General features: G+C 38.2%; 1 protein-coding gene across 2 annotated transcripts in view; it reads left to right on the top strand.

Annotated features, from left to right (window-relative positions):
- Nucleotides 1-610: 610 nt before the first annotated feature.
- The window catches only part of tjp3 (tight junction protein 3), a 35,629-nt gene continuing 13,256 nt past the window's right edge, over nucleotides 611-22,983 (top strand). Inside the window, exons 1-15 of one of the 2 annotated variants that reach the window (XM_042482384.1) lie at nucleotides 611-788; nucleotides 12,835-12,891; nucleotides 13,452-13,576; nucleotides 14,919-15,021; nucleotides 15,136-15,427; nucleotides 15,516-15,619; nucleotides 16,198-16,387; nucleotides 16,735-16,810; nucleotides 17,314-17,438; nucleotides 18,721-18,811; nucleotides 19,572-19,754; nucleotides 19,866-19,969; nucleotides 21,479-21,563; nucleotides 22,205-22,272; nucleotides 22,780-22,873. In XM_042482384.1, the coding sequence (XP_042338318.1) occupies nucleotides 12,844-12,891; nucleotides 13,452-13,576; nucleotides 14,919-15,021; nucleotides 15,136-15,427; nucleotides 15,516-15,619; nucleotides 16,198-16,387; nucleotides 16,735-16,810; nucleotides 17,314-17,438; nucleotides 18,721-18,811; nucleotides 19,572-19,754; nucleotides 19,866-19,969; nucleotides 21,479-21,563; nucleotides 22,205-22,272; nucleotides 22,780-22,873 (1,688 nt within the window). In that variant the 5' untranslated portion in view covers nucleotides 611-788; nucleotides 12,835-12,843. Of the gene's footprint in view, nucleotides 789-12,670; nucleotides 12,705-12,834; nucleotides 12,892-13,451; nucleotides 13,577-14,918; nucleotides 15,022-15,135; nucleotides 15,428-15,515; nucleotides 15,620-16,197; nucleotides 16,388-16,734; nucleotides 16,811-17,313; nucleotides 17,439-18,720; nucleotides 18,812-19,571; nucleotides 19,755-19,865; nucleotides 19,970-21,478; nucleotides 21,564-22,204; nucleotides 22,273-22,779; nucleotides 22,874-22,983 lie in introns of those variants that run through there. The other variant, XM_042482390.1, reaches the window with a different exon arrangement.

Consider the following 22,983-nt stretch of genomic DNA (forward strand, 5'->3'; position numbering starts at 1 on the left):
TAAAGATATTAGGAAATCCCCATAACCTATTTGAGAAGCTTGAACCATTATTTATTTATTTATTTATTTATTTATTTATTTATTTATTTATTTATATTTATTTATTTATTTATTTATTTATTTATTTATTTATTTAATTTGCATCAGAAATTCCTTGCACAATTTTTCAAAATGGTTGCAAATTATTTAATTCTTTATTTTGTCAGTTAATGAGTCGACTAAGTTTTGTGTGCAAAAATCCTAATTTAATTAACTGCAGTGAAGTAAAAGCTACAATATTTCCCTCTGAAGTGAAGTAGAAGTACAAACTGTCATGACATTAAAATACTCTAATAAAGTAAGATACAAGTACATAAAGTTTTCACACGAGTACAGTAGTAGCCGACTAATTTATTATTATATTCATTTTAATTCATTTTAAAAACATCTACTTTACTTTATCAATGAGATGATTACAGTCTACATTTTATAGTCTACGCTCTTATCACAACCAAAACTGGGTGGAGGAATTATTTATGAGGAGGACCAACTTCCTGTCAGCGACGCTGCACTCGCGTGATGACGTCATGAAACTCACCTGAACGTGTGAACGTAGAGACGTTGACGCCACTCCTCCTCCTCACCTCCTCACCTGTTTCAGGAAGATTGAGGAGAAAGTTTTCAAACTGCTGTAACAGACACCGCGAACAAGTGAGAGTCTGAAGAGGAGTTTAAGAGTTGTTTTTTGTTTTTGGACGAGTCGCGTGAGCGGTGACGGAGAGTTTCACCTGCGGAGCGGAAGTTTACAGGTGAGTTAGCTTCAACTGCTGTCAAATGTTTCCTTGTACAGGTGAAGCGCGGCTGTCAGCCCACAGCAGCAGTCTGACGAGGCGAGGGAGAAGTTTCAGAAAAACATTTTAGAAGTGAAACGTGTTTCTGAAACAACTCAAAACTAAACTCCGCAATTTTGTGGTTAAATTAGACCAAAATAAACGAATAAATAAACAAATTTAGCCACGGAGCTAGCTCTGAGGAGTCACCTGACTGCACGCTTACAGCACTAACAGCCTGATAGCTTCATTAATTATCCTTGTGTAGTTATTTTCTTAAATGTCAGCTGTGGTTGTTGATCACGTGTTTGCTCAGTTACATGTTTTATATTATTTCTGTGTGTGTGTGTGTGTGTGTGTGTGTGTTGGTGACTGTCAGCTGCTCTCCTCCTCACCTTTCTGGTTCTGCCACAGATGCAAGTTTCTACCTGCCTGTCAGAAAGTTTCACAACAGTTTCGACTTTGCATTCCCAAACAGCTGCGTCCTCCTTTACCTTGACTGCAGTCCTCTGAGCGATTATCAGTGACCCAAATGCTTTCACACTGATGCATCCTTGTGTAAAGTTTCGGATTTTGCCTCTATAGTTCAGTCTTTCTGTCCTCTGAAGTGTGTTTTTGTGGACAGTGTGGATGAAGTCAGGTAAATTAGGACATGATTTAAAATGGGACAAATACGTTTTTTTTTATATCTTGGACGCTGTAACCCTCAGGGACTATTTGACACGTTTTCTGCACTTTTCTTTCCTTCATATGTTTTATTATTTCTGGGTGTCATTTTGGGTTTTTGCCTTGATGACGCCTGATGACGTCATTTTTTAAACTATGTTTGACATATGGAGAAAATAGATGCTATTTCAACTAGGTGCAATAATACAATCAATGGCAAAAACTAATTTTATTTCATATATTCACTGTCAATATCCTATCAATATTCTTCATAATAAATTTATTTCTATTCTTATTTAACAAGCATTTACTAACTGATGGACATATAGTGCCGTTATTATTGTCTTACATTTCACAGTCCAATTGGTTTAATCACCAAACACAAATTATATATTTGCTCTTTGTATATTTAAACTTGTATTTATGAAAGTTTTTTTTTTTTTTAAATTCTGATTAAGAATTTTTTGCATCGATGTTTAACTATTAAAGAATAGAGCTGCAGTGATTAATCGATTAGTTGCCAGCAACTTAATTTAAAGCCAACTGATCTGATTATTGATTTATTGGTTTGAGTATTTTTTTTAAAGAAAAAAAGTAAAATTTCTCTGAATCCAGCGTCTTATATTCGAATGTTCTCTCGTTCCTTTACTCCGGTATGACAGAAAACTGAATATCTTGGATAAAAGATTTGACAAGACATTTGAGGATGTTATATTGGGCTTTGTAAAACAGATACTTTTCACTTTACAGACCAAACAAGTTATTGATCAATCAAGAAACTAGTCAACAGATTAATCGACAGTGAAAAGAATCGTTAGTTGCCTGACTCAAAATGCATCTTTGAGTCACTTTTCCTTTGTGTGTGTGTCAGTGTGTGTGTTTGTGTGTTTCCACAACCCAGGGGAAAACATCTGTATGGGACTGCAGGTATCTATAAAGTGGGTGTTTGCAGTACTTAAACACTGTTGACAGTACATGCCATGAGTAACTCCACTGTGAGTGGAAGCTACAAACCTGTATAATTACAGCAACTCTGCGGGCTCTGTAAACCTCTCGAGTGTTTGTCTTTCCAATCGCTCTACTCACGAAGGAAAGCTTCAAAGCGCCTCATTAACCGCCGACGGCTTTATGTTGCAGCCCTCTCAAGGCTTTATATCTGTTGTTGTTTACGTGAATTTCAGTTATTTCGTAGCGTAAAAGTAGGCCTCTGTTTTCATTTGAACAACAATGTGCTGAGTTCAGAGCAGGTAGTTTGCATGTTGGCAGGCCAACAGGAGTGACCAAAGCTTAAAGAAATGGTTAGTTTTGTAGTGGGATTGTATGAGGCGCTTATCCAAAGTCAGAGATTTACATACAGTAGATTTCAGTCGGCGCCTTCAGTTTGGAGAAGTCTGACACTGGAGTTAAGCAATCTGCTGCTGTGGACGAGGTTTGCAACAGAGCATATTTTAGCCACCTTAAAAAAAACAGAAATCAGAGAAATCATTTGAGTGGACGCTAAAGTGGGGATATTTTCACCTCTTTAACTTTACATCAGACAGCTCGCTCTGATGGGGAAGCCGTCAACGCTTTCAGTTCCCCATCTATGCTCCCGTCAGAGCCGCCAGACTCCATTCACAAAAACTAATTTTAGCTCACAGAAGCTGCCAGTCTGACGCTGCTTCGGTCAGTTCGTTAGTTTGTGTTGTTTTGTGACTTTGGTGAATCCAAACTAACCCTTTTAAACACAGAAGTTACACAGTAATACAAATAAACGCAGTGTTTGTAGTTAGCGGTAGACCAGCAGCTCAGCAATGTGTTTAGGAACATTAACCCCTTAACTCCTAGATCGACATCGGTTTTATTATGCTGCATTCAGGCATCTTTCACTATCATTTAAACCTCTGAAATATGAGAAAATTGGTTTGATTCCTGTATATAAACACAGGAAAAATATAATGACCAACTTGGCAAGAAATGTCAGGCAAACTAAAAAAAAAAAAAGAATGATGAATACAGAGAGGAAAAATGTCCAGAAAACTTAATTTATAATTCTTTTTAAATATATTTATTTGAAATTATGTTACAGAGAAAAGAAAAGATTTTTTTTAAGTTGTTTTTTTGTTTGTTTATTTTACTTATTTGTAGGTGATTTTTCCTCAAACCTTTTACCAGTATCTTGTTAATTATGGCCAATTTCTTATTAAGTTGCTCATTACCTTCTTCCCATGTTTTTAAATGAAATCAAGTCAATTTGCTCTGGTTTCAAAGGGTTAAATCACCATTTTTCCTTCAGTGGAGTTTGGCTTTGAAGGGAGCGATTAAACAGCTTCATTTTCGTTTTCAGTCATTTTTATCTGACACAAAGGCGAAACAGTGAAAATATGCTAAATATAGCATACACTGAAACTGATGCTGATTCTTTTTAAGTGGAACCTTTTTTTTTTAGGTGACCAAAATATATTGTGTCGCTGACCCCCCACAGCAGTAGATTGCTTTGCTTCCATGTTTGACTCCAGCCTGCTTCTCCAAACTGTGGGCGCGCCGACTGAAATCAAATGTATGTTATACAACCTATGAATATGGAAAAGTACACTATAAACTTAAAAAAAATCTTAGCTGTCCCTTTAAAAAGCAAGAAACACAGAACGGCCTCTGAGGTGGCTCTGCTGCTGAACAGACGTGACGCAGGAATGAGTGATCGTTTACCTGCTGGAGGGGGCACACCTCAGCTAAGTGTTTGTTTTAGGAACAGTAGTCGTTGCTGGCACTTCTCTTTTTTCCTCAGACCGATTAATAATTCAGCAAAGGTGCCCCGGCTGAACAGAGGCCACCTGTTACACCTGACTGAACCCAAACCGAGGATGTTACATCTGTTGTTCTACTATTTTTATCCCTTTGAAACCTGAACAAATTGGCTTGATTTCCTTCATAAAAGGCAATAAGAAGCCAAAGAGGAAATTAGCCCCAAATTAGCATGAAATTGGTAAAAAGTACAAAAAGTTACCCAAAAAAAACAACAAAAACGACTACCACCAATAAAAAAGAAGAGTAAGTAAAAAAAGAAACAAAAACAAAACAAAAAAGAAAACAAGAAATGAAAAAATGCTTAAAAATTATAATAATTCTGTAATTTAATTTTAAATACGTAATAATTACAAATATAGTTTTCCCTACCTTTTTTATCTTTTAAAAATATTTTTTATCTACTCATTTCTTGCAGTCTGTGTTGCACATTGCCTTTTTTCTCCATGTTATCAAAAAGAAATTGCACCAATTTGCTCAAGGTTCAAAGGTTAAAATTCTTGTTGAGGCCGTCTGAAAGCAGCTGCAGAAAAGTGGTGTTGCTCCAGGTTTCAAAGGGTTAAACTGCCAGACGCTGACCTGTGATGGAAGCCTGGTTTCAGGTTTTGATTCGCTGTTTGATGTTGTTCTCACTTCCTGAACGCCCCTCAGGTACACAACCGCTCCACCTCCTTGTGCCTCCTTCTGGTAAACAAATCGGGTCACTGTGACTCTTGGCGAGGCAGGGCGCTGATAATCAGAGTCAAACAGAAATATTCTGCAGCACGCCCATGCTTTGGGGCGTGCGCAAATGTCCCTGATGAAGCAGAGATGCCATCGAAGCTCTGTGTTGTTGCCTCAGTGTCATTTCCTGATCCTGAAACACCGCAGGGCCTGTGGAGGAACTCAGGAAACTTTACTCAGAGCAAGCAGACCTATAGTGTAGCAAACAGCCCGTCAATTATTAACAGCCCAGTGCTCTCATTCCCCTGACGTAACCATAGCACCCAGCAGCCTGAAACCCAGCCAACAGACTGGGACCTGCTGTGGGAAAGAAGTTCACCAAGACACGCACAGACCACTGACAGTGGGAGCAAGTGGACCCGTTTGACTTTATGAACCCGTCAGGAAGGAAATAACTGAGGATACAGATCGTTACTGTGGACTCTGTTGGATGCAGAGGAATGTCAATTTGTTGCTTTTCATTTGCTATATTTTAAGTTTTCAATTGTCTTCCGGTCTTTTTCCGTGGATTTTTTTTGCGATTTAGAGACCTGCATCAGACTACATGTTCTGTCTAAAGTGACTGAGGTAGTCGGCAGGTGTTTTTTTTAATAGGAGACAGAAAGCAGCACTGTTTTCATCATGAATCTGACACAGCGAATGAAACTTCTGAAGCACTTTGGCTCTATGCCTCCAGAGCCTCCTCCTCCTCTGCTGGTGGTGCCTGTAAGTGGATGCATAATACTGTACAAACAACCTGTTTTTAACCTCTTAATGCTCGGTGCTGTCTGGGTTGTTATAGTCTTTGTTTGTGTCTTAATTAATTTGTATTGCAGTTCATTAGTTTGCATATACAGCAGGAGCAACATTGATGTTAAAGTCGGTGTATTTTAAACTTCATCACCTCCTACAGATCGTTTGACAGGTGCATCATTATAAATGTATGTTTTCGGCACAGTAGTTTCTGATGGAAAACTAAAGCTGCTACATTGCTCTCATCAAAGCCAGAGTCCGTTGAGAAAAACAGCAATTTAACATTGCTGAACACTAATGCCTGAATCAGTTGTTTTGTCATCAGTTATTGTGTGACTAGCTTTTAAATGGGTTCATTTGGAGTCACCAAGACATGTACTAACACGAACTAACTAACCTCCTGTGTTCAGTTAAAATGACTGTTTTTCTAAATGGAGTCTGGTGGCTTTGACGCAAGCATAGTCAGAAAGGGCTGTCTGTGGAAAGGTAAAGCAGTGAAAATATTCTAAATATAGGGTTGACAACAGATATTGATTTTTTTTAGGTCGCTGAAGTATTTTGTTGCTGTCCTCCGTCTTCAGCAGTTCATTGCTTAGCTTCTGTGTCAGTACTCCTGTTTGCTTCTCCAAACTGGGGTCATGCAAACCGACATTTATTGTAGGTCATACATTGACTATAGATAAGAACCTCATACAGTCCCATTTCAAAAGGTCAGAACTATCCCTTGAACCTTCAAAAAGATAAAATATACATTTGCAGTAGTGCAGTCTTTGCATATCTGCCAGTAAATACACAGATAACAAAAAGAAACTACCTGCAATAAAACTGGCACACCCATGTGGCAGCCTTATTCATCATACAGAATGCAGAAGGTTTTTATAAATATAATAATAACTTCATATAGCGCCTTTAAAAAAAGAGTTTATAAAGTGCTTTGACAAACAGCAAAGCAGAAATGGGATACATAGACAGGAATAATACAACAGAAATCCAAACAGTCCTCTTTAACACAAGCAAGAAGAGACAAAGGTAAAGTTAGGATAAAATTAAAACCAAAGGATGAATAATGTCAAGATAAACTAATACAGAGAAACAAAAAGAAACAATAAAAGCAATGAAACCCACAATTAAAAAAAAAATAGATAAAACATTATGTAAAAAGGTAAAATAGATAAAAAGAACTAAAAAGACGACTTCACATAAAAGCAAGTCTATAAAAATGGGTTTTAAGAAGTGATTGAACAGAAGTCACTGATTCTGCCAGCCTGATCTCCTCCGGCGGGTCGTTCCACAGTTTTTTGGCTGCTTAACAGACTGAGGAATCCTAAGATAAATGACTTTTATTTTTCAACATTTTATTTATTAAACAAAAACAATAGTCTGCATAATTTGCAGCCTTAAGTGAAAGGCACGTTGATATACAAGGAAACACGTATAAAGTTTTGCATGGGGCATGATGACTTTAGCATTGCAAAAGTCAGTATAATTTCAACAGATGGTTGGAATAAGCAGTGACAGAACAGTTTTATTGTGTAGGAAAATATGCAGTTCAGTAGGTCGATTACTTTTTTGCCTCTTGCTTACATTTTGTGTAAGCACCCTTGAATTTCCAATGTCAGCATCTGGAAGCGGCTAATTTTCATCACTCGAGGCTCTTTTTGTAATGCTACATGTCACATTTAAGATCCGTTGCTGCTCTGGTGTGTGTGTGTGTGTGTGTGTGTATGGGGATTTGTGTGAGGCACTGCAGCTCCACCTTAAAACCACGATTATTAAAGGGCACTGGAGAGTGACTGAGAGTGGGCAAAGGTTGTGTGGGGGAGGAGCGCTCCAGGTGAGGTCGCTCCGAGATGTTTTTTTTCTCCTCTCCCTGCTGAGAGACAGAAACGCCACACAGCTGGTCATATTACAAATAATTTCAGCAGGAGGGGGGCGGTTCTTCTGGACAGCAGCCACCATCCTCACAGAGCTGGAAGTAACTGGATGTGGATCACTGTGGGATCTGTGACTGTTTTGCTTCTGGTGTTGCCATATGGAATATAAAGAACTGGCTGTTCATTGAGCGCCGAAGGCCGCAGGTGTTTTGTTCAGCTTAGAGATCCCGGTGGGAAATGGAAGTAAGGTTCAAAGACCAAGTGGTAAGTGGAGATGGAGGAACACAAAGCGTTAGTGGTCTTACAGTATAGTAAAGCCTGAGCGTAGCTGTTAAAAATAAACAAAGGACAAAAACTGTCCCTGATGCGTTCAGACCTCCAGCTAAATGTTCCTCTGAGCTTGCAAGGTGAACATAAAGCTGCAGGAGTGTCAGAAAGCAGTGTAGGCAGTGTTCGTAAACCAGGCTCACATCCAGAGCTGCAACGATTAGCTGAATTATTGATCACTTGATTGAGAGGAAAGGAATTGCCAACTATGTATAATTAATTGATTGTGTCATTCGTTTTTTAAGATAAAATGTCAGATATTTGCTTGCTCCAGTTTCTTAAATATAACACTTTTTTGCTGTCCTTTGTCATATATGATAGTAAATAATACATTTTTGGTTTTTGGACTGAGGGGTAATCTGCAGACGTCACATTGGACTCTGGGAAACTGTAATCAGTATTTCCCACTTTTTAATTTTTATTTATTTTTTTACGTTTTATAGGCTAAGCAATTAATCTATTAATGTAGAAATAATCAGCAGATTAACTGATAAAAAAAACTATAATTTGGTGCAACCCAAATCAGACCAGTAGATCGTAAATTACGTAATCTGTCCTGACCTTTCTTACTTTTTTGGCTAAAGTCAGTATAATAAATACTGGATTTTTGCAGTGCAACTTTAAAGTTAGATGACTTAATCTAGTGACTCATCAAACTCATCGTGATTCACTGAAATGACGTGTGTGTCTGAGATTTTCAGTGCAGACAAGTGTTGCTCTCCCTTGTTTAAAAGTCTGATTTGTTTTAATTATGACAGAATATTAATTCTGGACGATATGGAGAAATCAAATATCAATATTTTTGACCAAATACCTTGGTAGAAATATTGCTACAATATTATAGGGTTGACTGTAGCTCAGAGAATATTTACACAATGACATTTTTGATTAATAATCATTAGTAATGTGGACGTTAGTGGCTAAAGGCAAATAACAGAACAGCATAATAAGCACAGAAAATTACATCACTTTATTGTAATGCAGCCTTTAAATCCCTGAAAACATTACATGATATTATGATATCTAAAGTCTAAGACAACATCTAGTCTCATATCAGCCCTACATCAGTAGACTGTACATTACTTTGTCGGTCTTTACCTTTCTCACTTTTATTTGCTTAATTCAGTTTGATGTTCATCTGATTTTTACAGGAGCTTCTGCAGTGCAGCTACATAGTTAGAGGTCTTAGTTCATGACATAATTATACATAGTGATTGAGATTACTGATTTTCAGAGCAGAAAGGCATTGCTCTGCTTGGTTTAAAAGCCTGATTTGGTTTTGGCGATCAAAATCTCAACCTATTTTTAGGAAATTCCCTCCACTGATCACTGATAGCATGACACCTATTTGCATATTTTCTTTCTATACATTCAGAGGTGGATGCATTTTGAATTTTTACCTTCAGTTTTCTCAGTAGTACAGTTTTTAAGTTGTATTACAGATATCAGTTAATACCACTGCCAGTTCTGGTTTGATCCTTTTTTGATGTCTTTACTCTGTTTGAATCACTGAACCTTTATCTTCCGCTAATCTGTGCCTTTAGGTTGACAAATATGTGTTTCTCATCAGGCTGTCCACATTCAGCTCTGTTTATTGCTTTGCCCGCGCTGCCTCGTACACCCTGCAGCTATAACTATCAAACATTAACCTCTTTAGGTTTCAGTAGATTAAGAAAATCCACAGCCAGCTTTTATTTGAGCAATCAGGTCAGTTGCTGTGTAATTTTTTTTCTTCCCCCCTCTGGTTTATGATTAACTCGGTCAAACAAATAGCCCACTGTTCACAGGTCACACACACACTGTACACCTGCGCTCGTGGTTACCTCCACCAGCGAGTCTGAGATTTTTGTGGTGATCATATGTGAGATTTCTGCTCCTGAAACCCGTTACAGTTACCTTGTGCTGCGTTCAGACGCCTTTCACAAGTAATTAAATCTTTTAAACCTGAGTGAATTGGTTTGATTTCTTTTCTCGAAAACATGGAAAAAAGGCAATGAGTAGCATGACAAGAAATGTCCCTGCAAAATGCAAGAAATTAGCAAAAGGTGACATGAAAATGATCTGAAAAATTTGCTTTAAAGGAAGTTGGAGAAAGAATTATAAGAATTTTTTTTTTTTTAAGAAAAAAGGGAAAAATGTCCAGAAAATTTATTTATTTATAATTATTATGACTTAACATTTAAAAATATGCTACAATTTTTTAAAAATTTGTAGAACTTTTTTAGTCATTTTCTTCTTTCTTTATCTTTCTTTTTTTGTTAGTGTTGCTTCAGGAAATTTTCTCATAACTTTTTTTAAAATTACTTGCTTATTTTGGGGTTATTTGTTAGTAAGTTACTCATTGCCTTTTTGTTTTTAAAATAAACCAAGTCAATTTTCTCAAGTTTCAAAGGGTTAATATTTAAAAAAAAAAGCTTTAAAAAGGTATATTTGTATTATTTCTTGCCATTGTGTTTGGGTGTGGCAGGACATCAGATACTTGGTTGGTGTTTTTGATCAGTGAGTATTGAAGATGTAAATGTCTGTGTTGCAGTGCCAGGTTTAAGACGTGTCACAGCCGTGCACTGGTTGTGTGACCTGCATATTCTACCAGAGTGTTTGAACAAACTCCAAACTGTTTTTATCACTCGACAACAACAATACATCTCTGTGTCTCTGACTCGAGTAGCTCGCTTTACCCGTTCTCACTGTAACTCAGCAGCACTGTAACCTTCATGCTTGATGAAATATAGTCCACAGCCAGCCCGCGCTTTGTTTTAGTTGTGAAAAGAGCTACTATGTGGAAAGTGATAAACACAGAGGCGTGTTAACGTGTTAGTGCAGAGAGTAAAAATCTGTGGTTTAGTGTGTTAGTTAATGGCTCGTGTAATATTGTTATCGAAGAAATAAAGTCGTGTTTGCGTGAACGGAAATGTAGAAATTTGTTCAAGACATAGAGTTGCAGCTAAAAAGTATTTTCATTGTTTATTAATCTGATTATATTCTCAGTTAATTGTTTAGTTGTATGGTCTATAAAATATAAGAAAATGAAAAACAGCCCGAGATGACGTCCTTAAATGTCTCGTTTTGTCCATAACCCAAAGATATTCAGTTTATGTTCATAGAGGAGTAAAGAAACTAGATCATATTCACATTTCAGAAGCTGGGATCAGAGAAGTTTTACTTTTGTTTTTCTTTAAAAAAAAACGATGAATTAAATATAAAAATTAGTTGGCGATTAATTTGATAGTTGATATCGAATCGATTAATTGTTTCAGCTCCACATGAAAGATGACGGAGTAAAGAGGAGTGTTTATGTAACAGTGAGAGGGCTCACTGCGTCATCACACCTTTTCTCAGGTGGTTTCCATGTGCACCTTAATTTGTGTGACTCTAATAATAGCGACTCCCATGTAAAATGAAGGTTAATCGACCCACAGAGATTTAAAAGTCTGAGATTAAACAGTAAGGCCTGTTTCCTCATCGCCCTTAGAAAGAGTTTTCAATAACAGACATGAATGAAGCTCCTTCACAGAAATAACGTGGTGGTTTAAAGAAGCGTTTCAAACTAATTTAAGTCTGAGGACTTGAGTGTCTACAATGGCTCTAATATTTCAGCCTGCAGGGCCGAGTGAGCTGAGTGTTTACAGAGTCAAATGTAGAAATGTGCTTTGTATGCAGGCACAATGTGTCTGTGTCACTGTAAGACGACATATTTGTCTCTAAAGCTGTAAAGATTAACAGATTAGTCAGTCAACAGAAGATAAACTGGCAAATATTTTGATAATCGAATAATCCTCTTTTAAAATGCCAAACATTTTCTGGTTCCAGCCTCTCGAATGTTAACAGAACAACCCACAAAATGACTATTTTGTAACCATAACTCACCCCATGTTGCATTGAAAACTTTCTGGCGTGCCACCATGGTGAACGAAGAATCCAGAAACACAAAAAATATGTGATCAATTGCATTAAAAGGACGCATTTAACAACTGTAAAACATCGGTCTGTCTCTCACACGTCTCATGCATCATAATCTAAGTCTTATTTATCTACTTGTATGCTCAGTGCTTCTCAAATACATACATTTTCTCGAAAACTTTACTATTTAAAAAACTTCAAGCTTGCCCAGGAACACTTCTCGTCTGTACACATAAGACTTTTTTTTAGTCGAAGTTTTTTAAATAGTAATGTTTGACCAAAAATGCACGTGTTTGGGAAGTACTGAGCATACGACTGGATGAATGAGACTTGAATTTTACTCCAGGAGTTGTGTAAGTTAGTAAACAGATGTTTTGATGTGGTTTCACTTTAGCCAATCGCAGCCCCTTGTTACTCTAATTCATCAAGAATTTTCTGTTTTTGGATTCTTCGTTCATAGTGGAGGCATTCGAGAAAAAAAAAGATTTCTTCCCAAATGGATGATTTTGTGTTTCAGGTATTCCTTTAAACACTTTTCTTTATTATGTATGATAGTAACAAGGTTTTGAAAATGTCATTTTACAAAATGTCATTTTGTATATGATTTATGTAAAAAAAATAAATCTGATTAATCAATAAATAAAAATAACTGTTCCTTGCTGCCCTACTTTCCTCTATACAGTGTTTTTTCTGTGTGTATGCTCACTGAACAAGCCCCGGGTGTTATATGCTGTCAGCACTAAAGGGACTTATGACACACACAGGCACACACAGCCTGTAGCCCCTCCTCAATACCGGTCCGGCAGGATTGAGACAGGTGAGAGCATGTCGAGATCAGGTTGAGTCGTACACTCTTTACCTGCTTGGCTGAGGCTCTACTGTCCTCCCTGTAAGGACCTGAAACATATTATTATTGTTAATTAACTGGGATTAATGTTGTCGAGACAGATGAGTTAAATATTCCTTTGCTAAAGCATGAGTTTCTTATCATAATTTCTGTGTTGTTTTTTTCCTCACAGAAACCAGGCATGGAGGAGCTAACAATATGGGAGCAACATACAATAACACTGAGCAAAGTAAGTGCTTGTTTGTTCAATATTTAATATATAAAGTGCTTAGAATTATATTTATTTCAAATGTGGAAGTGTTACGAGATATGATGACGATGTTGATGTAATTTCTTACTCCACATCAATAAATTTTACATTAAATTCACAAGCAGCTAAAGTAAACTTAAAGTGCAGGCCACTTATCTTCGGTGCATCAGTGTTGTTTGTTCTGTGCTGCACAAATACAGAAGTGAAAGTCGATGCTCGATGTATGGCACAGAGGCACCTTCAGTATCGTGTCTGTGGGTGTTGTGAGAGAGCTTTAGTGCGGGGGTTGAGCTGGACTGTGCTTCAGACCTCTCAGTTTCACAGCACAGACTCCAGCAGGAATTCAGAGGGACACACCCTGCTGCACCCCGCAGCTCCGGCTGCGACTTCACTGTCCTCAGACTGAGCGCCGCTGGAATGTGCTCTTCCTCCCTCTGTCTCTCTGCACATGCTCACACTCTCCTGCATACTGTCTGTTTGTTTAGCATGTGCAAGCTGTCATTTTCTAAAATCCTTTTTCTATTCTTTCATCATGGCAGGACCCCAAAGTGGGGTTTGGTTTTGCCATTTCTGGAGGCAAGGACAAGCCTCACCCAGACAACGGGGATACAGCTGTGGTGGTGTCAGATGTGCTGCCAAATGGACCGGCCTTAGGACGCCTTTTGTAAGTTGACTACCATCCCCCTCACGTAACTGCAGAAACTTTTAAAACCGTTTATATAAAAAACGTGATATTCTGTCTGCATACACTTGTTAACTTACCTGAAAAGGCTGGAGGTTTGAATAATAATACAAAAGTTTATTTATATAGCACTTATCAGTGCTTTACAGCGAACACATAAAACACAATAAAGTACACAATAGTGTGTAAATCGACAGGTAAACTTAGGGGATAAAAGATGAATGAACTTACAGAACAATGGTTGATTAAAAACCATAAATAAAACGCCGGAGTGAATGGGTGAATTAAACTTAAAATGGAGCAAAGTCAAGAATAAGTTACAGTCAAACTCGTTAGGTAAGAATAAAAAAAACCCTAAAAATTTAAGGAAAAACTATAAGAAAGCCTTTTGATAAAGATAAGTCTTCAAAGGTTATTTACAACAAAATACTGACGTAACAAGCTGGAGTCCTCATGCAAATCATTCAATAGCAGCGGAGCTCTAACAGCAAACATCCGGCCGCCTTTAGTCATCAAATGTGCAGTGGAACGTGTAGCAGGTTCCTATCTGAGGAGCTCAGGCTGTGCACTAGTCGCTATGGGAACAGCAGGTCATATGTATGTCGTGGGGCCTTGCCATGCAGGGCTTGAAGGGTAAGTTAAGTATCTTTCAACCTGAACCCTTTTGTCCCATGTTTCTGTGCCTCAGTGACTACTGGGAATGACATTTTTTAAATTTGGTCCAATATTGAGCGAGAGGGCTGCAGCCAGCAGCGGTGAAACAGGCTGCAGTGTAACCACGCATGGCTTGTACCTATCATCAATTTATGTCCACTAAACATTCTTGTCTTTGCCACCAACAGGCTCAGATTAATGTTTTAAAGGCTGACATCCCCTCAAAGATAGATCTTTTTTGTTTAGCCCTTAAACACCCGGGGCAACATCAGTTTTATTGTGCTGCATTCACATGCCTTTTTACTAGCATTTAAACCTCTGAAACAGATGGCAGCAGACTCTGCTTTGCTCCATGGCTGTAGTGGAGATGAGAGACAGTTGACAAATGTGGGATCCAATGAAGTGTCGATCAAAACGTGATCTGCCGCGTCCACACAGTCTGGAGAAATGCTATTATCCCCAAAATTAGCTGTTTGAACTCGGTTTTCTAAGAGTTGGAAACATTTATTTTCACTCAGGTTTTTGTAGATACTTAATGAGACACTCAGCTTTGATAAAATGTTTGCATTATTACTATTTCAAGCCAAGTTTCCAGAGGCTTTAAAATCAATCCTAAAGTAAATTGACTCTCCAACAGAACCAGACTCACATGTGTGTTTGTGCTCCGCAGCAACAAAGACCAGATTGTCATGGTCAATGGAGTTTCTATGGAAAACGTTCACTCTAACTTCACCATCCAGACCCTCAAATCATGTGGCAAGACTGCAAACATAGTAAGTATGGAGGGAAGCACCAACTTTAACATCTGAATGACTTTTAATCGATGATGTATCACTGCTCACCTTTGATCTAAATCTCCGGCCCTCTCTGTTGTTTTGTCTTTTCAGACCGTGAAACGTCCTCGAAAAATCCAGATCCCTGCAACCACCAGACCGACTCGTGCTGCCTCCCATTCCAACCTGCTGGACGCAGACCCTCCCAGACGAACACGACGCTACTCTGACGGCAGCGACAACCGAGACAGCCGCTACCGTTATCGCGCCCGCAGCACCTCGCCTGACCGCAACGGGCACGGGAACACACTACCGCTGATGTCGTCGGGGTACAAGAGGCTGCCACGTCAGGATGTAGCAGAGAAACCCATCAAAACTACACTTGTGAAAAAGAGAATCACAGATGGTAAGACGAGGAACTAGAGAATCTGTTTGCTCTGACAAACTCATGAAGAGATTGTTGATATCTTATTGAATTCTTCGTCTCTCTGCAGAGTACGGATTGAAGCTCGGCAGTCAGATCTTCATCAAGCACATGACAGACACAGGTCTGGCTGCAAAGGAGGGAACGCTGCAGGAGGGAGACCTTATTCTCAAGGTATAAAAAAAGGAATTAAGATCTGCATGATTAATCTTAACACTAAAGTTAGGAAACTCAACGCAAACAGTTTTGTAAGTCATGTTTTCTTTTTTTTAACCATTTGAAACCTGGCACCTGGCCTGATTTTTTTCAAAAACATGAAAAGAAGGCAACGAGCAATGTGAGAGGAAATAACCCAAAAATATATTATATATTGCAAAAAGTACAAATAGATTACCTACAAATTAGCAATAAAATGAAATAAAACAAACAAACTAGCTCTTTTAAAACAATTTTCCAAATCTACTAATTTCTTGCAATGTGTAGGACTTTTCTTGACAACTTGCTCATTGTGTTTTTTCCCCATTTTTCGAAAAAAGTCAAACCAATTTGCTCAAGGTTCAAAGGGTTAAATACTTCTGCAGCACAAGAAAAGTGTTGTTTATGAGTTCATGTTTCAGGACACTTCCTGTAAAATAATAACAAAGGAATCAGGTCTAAAATTATTTCAATGACGCTGCCAGACTGTAGAACTGACCTGCTTTTTTTTAGGAGTTTTTGTTCTTCGTTTTAAATGGTTTGTCTCTCTCGACCAGATCAATGGCATGACGACGGAGAATCTGTCCCTGCTGGAAACGAAGCACCTGGTGGAGAAGAGCAGAGGCAAACTGACCATGACGGTCCTCAGGGACGACCGCAAGTTCCTGGTCACCATCCCAGAGGTGGAGGACAGCGCCCCCAACAGTGAGGACGACCGCCGCCGGGACAGCAGCTCTGAACTGGAGGGTGAGGGATTGAAATGGAGAAGGGAGAGAGGGAGAGAGGGAGGGAGGGATTGAGTATTCAGTGGGCTGAGGTGAGAGTATATAATAAGAGTGAAAGTAGTACTAAAAACTAGTACCAAAGAGAATGGCGATTATTATTTGTGATGGTAAAAACATGTTAGTAGGGCTGTAAAATGTGATTAAAAACACTGTTAATGCATATTACACGTCTCTCTTCTTAAACAACACATTTGGATCTTTTTTTTTTTACCTTTTATCCCAATCCAAGTCATTTGATACTGTTTTTGGCAGTTTTTTAAATGAAAGAAAATAAATGGACTAAGTGAATTTGTTTTAATTTCCCATCAGACATTTCAGACCTTGACGAGGAGATCCCCACTCACAGAACGTCCCGTCACCCAAACAGAGAGAGACGGACACGCAGGTACACACACAACACCCACTGACCTACTAAAGGAAAACGTAAATTAGAAGTCATAGTTTTGATGTTATAGCAGTTCAGTATATTTTGGGAAAGGATTTTTCTTCCATCAGTCAAAACTCATCTCACCACTGACATATTAGTTTCATTATGTAACCAGCAGGCAGTCTGATGTCTGTTTAATATGTGCCTAACCCATGTCATTTTTCAAACAGCCCAATTATTGTTTGATATGTTTGTGTTGCAAACCAACAGGTGGTGAACACAGTAACTGTAATATGATATATAATGATATATTTTATCATGAAATATATTTTTTAGCTGCAGTTTGTGGTGCTCGGCATTATATAGTAAAATGTACGTTGCATTGTGTCCTGTTTTTTAGACATGTATCAGCACAGTACATTACTCTTTTAGCTCATAATGTAAAACCAAAATGAATAAATCTGCTATTTTAAGAATAAAGGTTCAGAAAAATTCCTGTATCTTTTTTCTGTTTCGCCCAGACGAGAGAGAGAGAGAGAGCGAGAGCGAGAGAGAGCTGAACTTCCTCCAGCCAAGTCTCGGGATTCATCGCCGGTGCGCTCAACCTTGTCTCGACCTCCCCCAAAAAGTTACGCCCCTCGCAGAGGTCAGTCCTGCCGAGAATTAAAAAGCTGTTGATCACACACTCAGACAGACAGCGATGGTGATACAGAGGAGAGGCAGTGGGAGCGCTACTGGTGTCCCTGAAACCAGTGCTCATAAAAGGGAATACTTCAACAAAAGGAGGAACTTATAACCAAAAAACTGTGGTTATAAGATCCAGGACCAGGCACTCAGGATGGTTTGAAAACCATAAAAGGCCTTAAATTCATAGAGCTAGAAACATTACCAATACACCAATGTGCATCGGCGTGCGCCTTCCTCAGGGTGTATTGTGTCACTACATCCTGAAGAAGGCACAAGCCGATGCTGCCTGGACCGTCATCTTTTACACCACAGTTTTTTGGTTGTAAGTTCCTCCTTTTTTTTAAGTGATGGTGGCAACTTATGGTGGCAACAAAATATTATCTTTTCTGATAGTCTTTCAGACGAGACGTTCATATTTTTGGGATGAGATACTTCGGGGACTGAAATAGAGAACTGTTCCACTTAAGAACCAGCTCCAAACTGTATGCCTCAGAAAAGCTTCTCAATATCTTTATTGATGCTGGCATTTTTATGGACAGTTGAGCACCCAAAAACAATGATGTCAAAATCATTAGGTCTGCACTGGTGGAAACTTGCAATAAGAAGGAGTCATGGTGCAGAGCAGGACACAATCCAAGAGGTGGCTGCAAAAAAATACAAGTCTGTAAAATGATCATTTTTAAGGAAGGGTAGAAACACCAGCAATATGCTGAAACATCTGTCTGCGAAATCCAAGCAGCACATCTGTTATCAGGGTTAATTATCCATTCAGAACGTTACAATAACATTAGCGTCTTGCTGGCAGGCTTAGCATGTTTATTCTTTTACTGAAAACTGTGTCGCTCTTGCATGCCTGAATCACGTGCACGCCTCGTCTCTGATCTGCATTTACACTGTGTTCAGACTCAGATCATAAATCAGTTGCATTGAAGCTAAAAACCTGTATAGGCTTACTTTTTTTCCTCACAGAATATTGATCAGGAACAAATAAGGTAATCAATAAAGACCTGGCCCAATAAGCAGAATAGATAGAGGCATTGATATCCTTAAAGTCTTATCAATTCCCATCCGTAGTGATTTTAACTTGAGCTGTGACTTAATGCTGTGTTAGCAAATATTTAATATTTCTGTAGCTGCCCGGACTCACATTGAGATTAAAATCCAAAAGATGTCAATGAAAATAAACAGTAGGACAATAAAAACACAATAATGATTGTTACTATCTGTTATTGTTTCTTCAGCTCCGTCTGAGTCGGAGTCGGACCACAGTGCCTCTCCACGTCCTGCCAGGAGAGAGAGTCCAGACGTGAGGGATCACTCCAACAAATACAAGTCAGTTCAGCTTCATTTCTGTTTAATAAATCAACGTCTGTGCACATCACCTGTATGTGATGAGAATAATCAAAGACATTTATGTGCATTTATGGTGACCAGATGAAAAATTACAGATTATAAACCATTTTACGTGCTTTTCATTCTTCGTTTTTTTTTTTGTTCATTGCATATGGAATAATTTTGTCAAGATTGTCTATTTTTGTTTAATCTTGAAATTTCCAACTCAGCTTCTACAATTAATGTTGCTGCAAATCATATCACAGGCTGTCATCATGTTTTTTCTAAATCTGTTTTTCTTGTATTATATTCAAAAGATTTTTTTTTTTAAATCTAAAAACATACAGGGTTAAAATTCTGAAAATTAATCAATATTTGATATTTATGATTAGGACTGATGTTGGTTGAAAAATTAAAAAACAAATTACTAATTACTAAAATTTTTAAATTATAACAAATAAGAAAATGATAGACTTGTATAATATTTTTTAAAGCTTGATTTTGAAAAGCGCATTTTGTGTGATACGAGTGTGTAATATTAAAGCACGCCTGAAGGGTATACAGTAATGTCCCAAACATCAAATGAAATAATATTTATCTAAGAATTAACAGTAATAAGTCTCACACTTCTTCTGTTTACATGCTAATAAGACAGAGGTTAGGTTCTATTCTGAGAAAGCACGTTATTTTTTTAAATTAATTGTTTTAGATTGGATGGAAAAATAATTCACTGAAATATTTTGATTTTCTCTTTCTGCAGATCTCTGTCTGGTATGTCCACTCTCCCCAACCCTCACGCCTCTCCCGTAGTCCCCAACTGGACCGCCTCTCGAGCCTCCTCCTCCGCCTCGCGCCCTCGCAGGCCGGTGTCGGAGTCAGACTCTGACCGCAGCGCTTCCCCTCCACGACGCAGAGAGAGCCCCCGCCCAGACAGCAAATACAAGTACAGACAACTCTTCATTCAACTCAAAGTTTGACTGAGAAAACCGTTTGTATTACAGAGCACCATGAACCTTTTTTAAATTTTCTGTTTCTCACAATTTTCTCCTCTCAGAGTTCTTCCTGACATGCCTCTCCCAGGACTGAGAGGCTCCCCCATCACTATTCGCCAGGAGCCACCGAGGAGGGTCAACTCTCCTGTCAGAGCTCCGCTGCCGGGTCAGTACACACAAAAACAATCCACCTTTCATGTGATGGTTCACATCCCGGACTTTTTCTGTCACCTCTTTGACAATATTTGCTTTAATACTTGCTGCTGAAAAGGCGTCAATGGTCAAATAAAGCCAAAGCCAGAGCAAACATGAGAGGTGCTCTGTGCAACGTTTTTGAAACCATGTTGGTAATCAGCAACCTGTTTGAGGCAATATGTTTTTTTGGTATTTAATTACAAACCACGACACACGTGTAACAGGCAGCGTGGAGGCTGACAGAAGCTTGAAATGATCAATTTTACAATTTCTGCATGTTAAAGGAAAACTTCACCAGAATCACAAAATTTATGTTTGAGTGACTCTAAAATGTTTTTAAATTTTTTCAAAGATTTATTAATTATGAGGATAACATATATTAACTTTAAAATGGTATTAAAGGTACACTATGCAGGAGCCCTTGTTTTATTTTTTGCTTTTATAAAGCCCTGACCATACCTGCGCGTTTTTTTTGGCTGAAGGAGCTATTATTTTCAGTGTTGATATATCTTTCAATTATTTTCTCAATTAACTGATTAGTTGTTTGGTCTGTAAATTGTCAGAAATAGTGAAAAAAATAACTGTAATAAGAGTAAAAAAACAAAGTATTCACATTTAAGAAGCTAGAATCAGAATTTTTTAGTCATTTTTCATAAAAAAAAATACTCAAACCAATGAATGATTGTCAAATTAGTTGGGAATTATTTTTTTAGAATTGACAAGTAATCAAAAGATGCAACTCTCACAGAAACATAAGAAGTAAAATAAGGAAATACAGGCAGTGGGCAGAGTGTCTGCAGAAAAATACACACCTGTAGTGGGTCACAAGTGATGATTGAGAGAAATTACTTTTGTATGAGTCTATACATTGTTTTTTAGGAAAATCCTGCATAGTATATCATTGATGTTGCTATGTGTCAGATTTGTAAATTATTGCACCATCAAGTGGTAGAAGGAAGAAGGCAAAAACAGTACAATGATTGAATATATTACATTATCTATGATATGCCATACAGGAATGGAGGATTGCCAGTGAAGTTAAAAACCATCCCCACATTCACTCTGGTTTAGCTTTGCACCTTGCTATCTTTTTTTATATTTCAGCCCTGGGTCTCTCAGATGCCTTTTCCTTACATCTGTAACATCTGGTTGCTACCTTTTTTTAAAGCCCTCAGCTGAGCACTTTGGGTGTACACGCCCATAAACGACTCACAGAAAATAGAAAAAAATACAGGAAGAGGGCAGAGTTTCTGCAGGAAAATACCCCACCACACACTTCTAACGGGTCATAAGTGAAAACTGAGAGCAGTTACTTCTGCATGAGTCAATACATTGTTTATCAGGTAAATCCAGCATAGTGTATATCTTTAATTAAAATACTTGTGATGCAACACAGTGAAAGCAATACTACTTTTGTTGTTAATACTTTTGCTGTTTTAATCTGCTGCATTTTAAAACTGTCGTTCTCCTCATTTTCCAGACTCTGGGTCGGAGTCAGAAGAAAGCGTGGGGCGTCCCCAGAGGCAGAGCACCACCTACAGTCAGGACTCCCTCAGTAGATACAGGTACAGATGAACATCTGCCCAACCTCCAACCCCCGCCCCCCAAAACCCCTCCCCGAAACCCAACGAGCTCTCACGGACTGGGACTCTGAGCAGACCGTGCACGCCTCTCTTGTTTTAACATTAGCTAATCATGTTTTTATTTACCTTTTCAAACTTAAATTAACTCTGTCTGTGTTGTGATTTTGGTTGATTTGCTGATTTTGTGCCTTAAGTCTCATTTTGTAGCCTTATGATTTTGTTTGAGTTTTTTTTGACTTTGTATCAAGTGTTTATGTTTTTGTTAATCAATGAAATAAAAGTGACTTACACTGAAAACGTCCCTCTTCCTGTATGTGGCTAAGGACCCGTATATTCCAATCAAACATGAGTAGATTAGCTCCCCAAATCTGCACGTTTTATTTAGCATGTCATAAAAATAGATAGTAAACCAGACGAGGAAATATTATTAATGCTACTGACTTTTGATCAGTCACAAAGCAGTTAACCATCACAGAGAGAGCTTCCCTCAGAGACACTAAGGTGAATATTTCATCCTCTCATCAATAATCATCATATTAGCCACGAGTCCCCCCTCTCCAAACGTAACTGAGATTTGTTGTCTTCCTCTTCCCTCACTCCCGCCTCCCTCTCTTCTCTTCCAGAGTCCTGCCTGATGTCGCTCTGCAGCCGGAGGTGGAGCCAACACGATGGATCGATCCGCCACAGGAAGGTGTGTGTACATACTGTTTCATTTGAAGTTTGTACTGGGTGGCGAGCATTATGCACCTCTGACAAGGGAGCATCTGTGTGTTGCTGTTTGTATTTAAAGAGTTTTATGTACATTTTCACATTACATTAACCCTTTGAAACCTGGAGCAAAATCACTTTTCTTGTGCTGATTTCAGATGCCTTTCAAAAGTAGTTAAACATTTGCAACATAAGCTTTTGTTTTGTTTTGTTTTATTTTCAAAACATGAAAAAAAAGGCAATGAACAGCTTGGTAAGAGTAATATAAAACATAAACATAAGAATAATATTTTTAAGCACCTTTTCCAAGTCTTGTTTGCCTTGTTGTAAGTATAATGACAGATAAAAATAATAAAATGATATACCATCTAGTTAAACAGACTAAAATGTATGAATAATTAGTCTATTAATTAATAGGTAAAGTTCAAGTGTGAAGATGATGTGTTGATTTATAAAATTGATTTCATAATGTATTTATTAATCTTCACAGCTCGTTCAGAGTCTGAATCCGAGGACAGTTACACATCCGTCCCTCGCAGGGAATCTACTGGCAGTACAAACTCCAAAACTCACAACAGATACAGGTAAGAGACACCTGCAAGGTCTTGTTATAGTTAATTTAATGTGACATGAGCATCACGTAAGCTTTAGAATTTTTACATTTATGCACAGGAACCAGATGCTAATTTGCAAC

The sequence above is a fragment of the Plectropomus leopardus genome, chromosome 3 (genome assembly GCF_008729295.1).
Source record: "Plectropomus leopardus isolate mb chromosome 3, YSFRI_Pleo_2.0, whole genome shotgun sequence".
NCBI lineage: Eukaryota > Metazoa > Chordata > Actinopteri > Perciformes > Serranidae > Plectropomus > Plectropomus leopardus.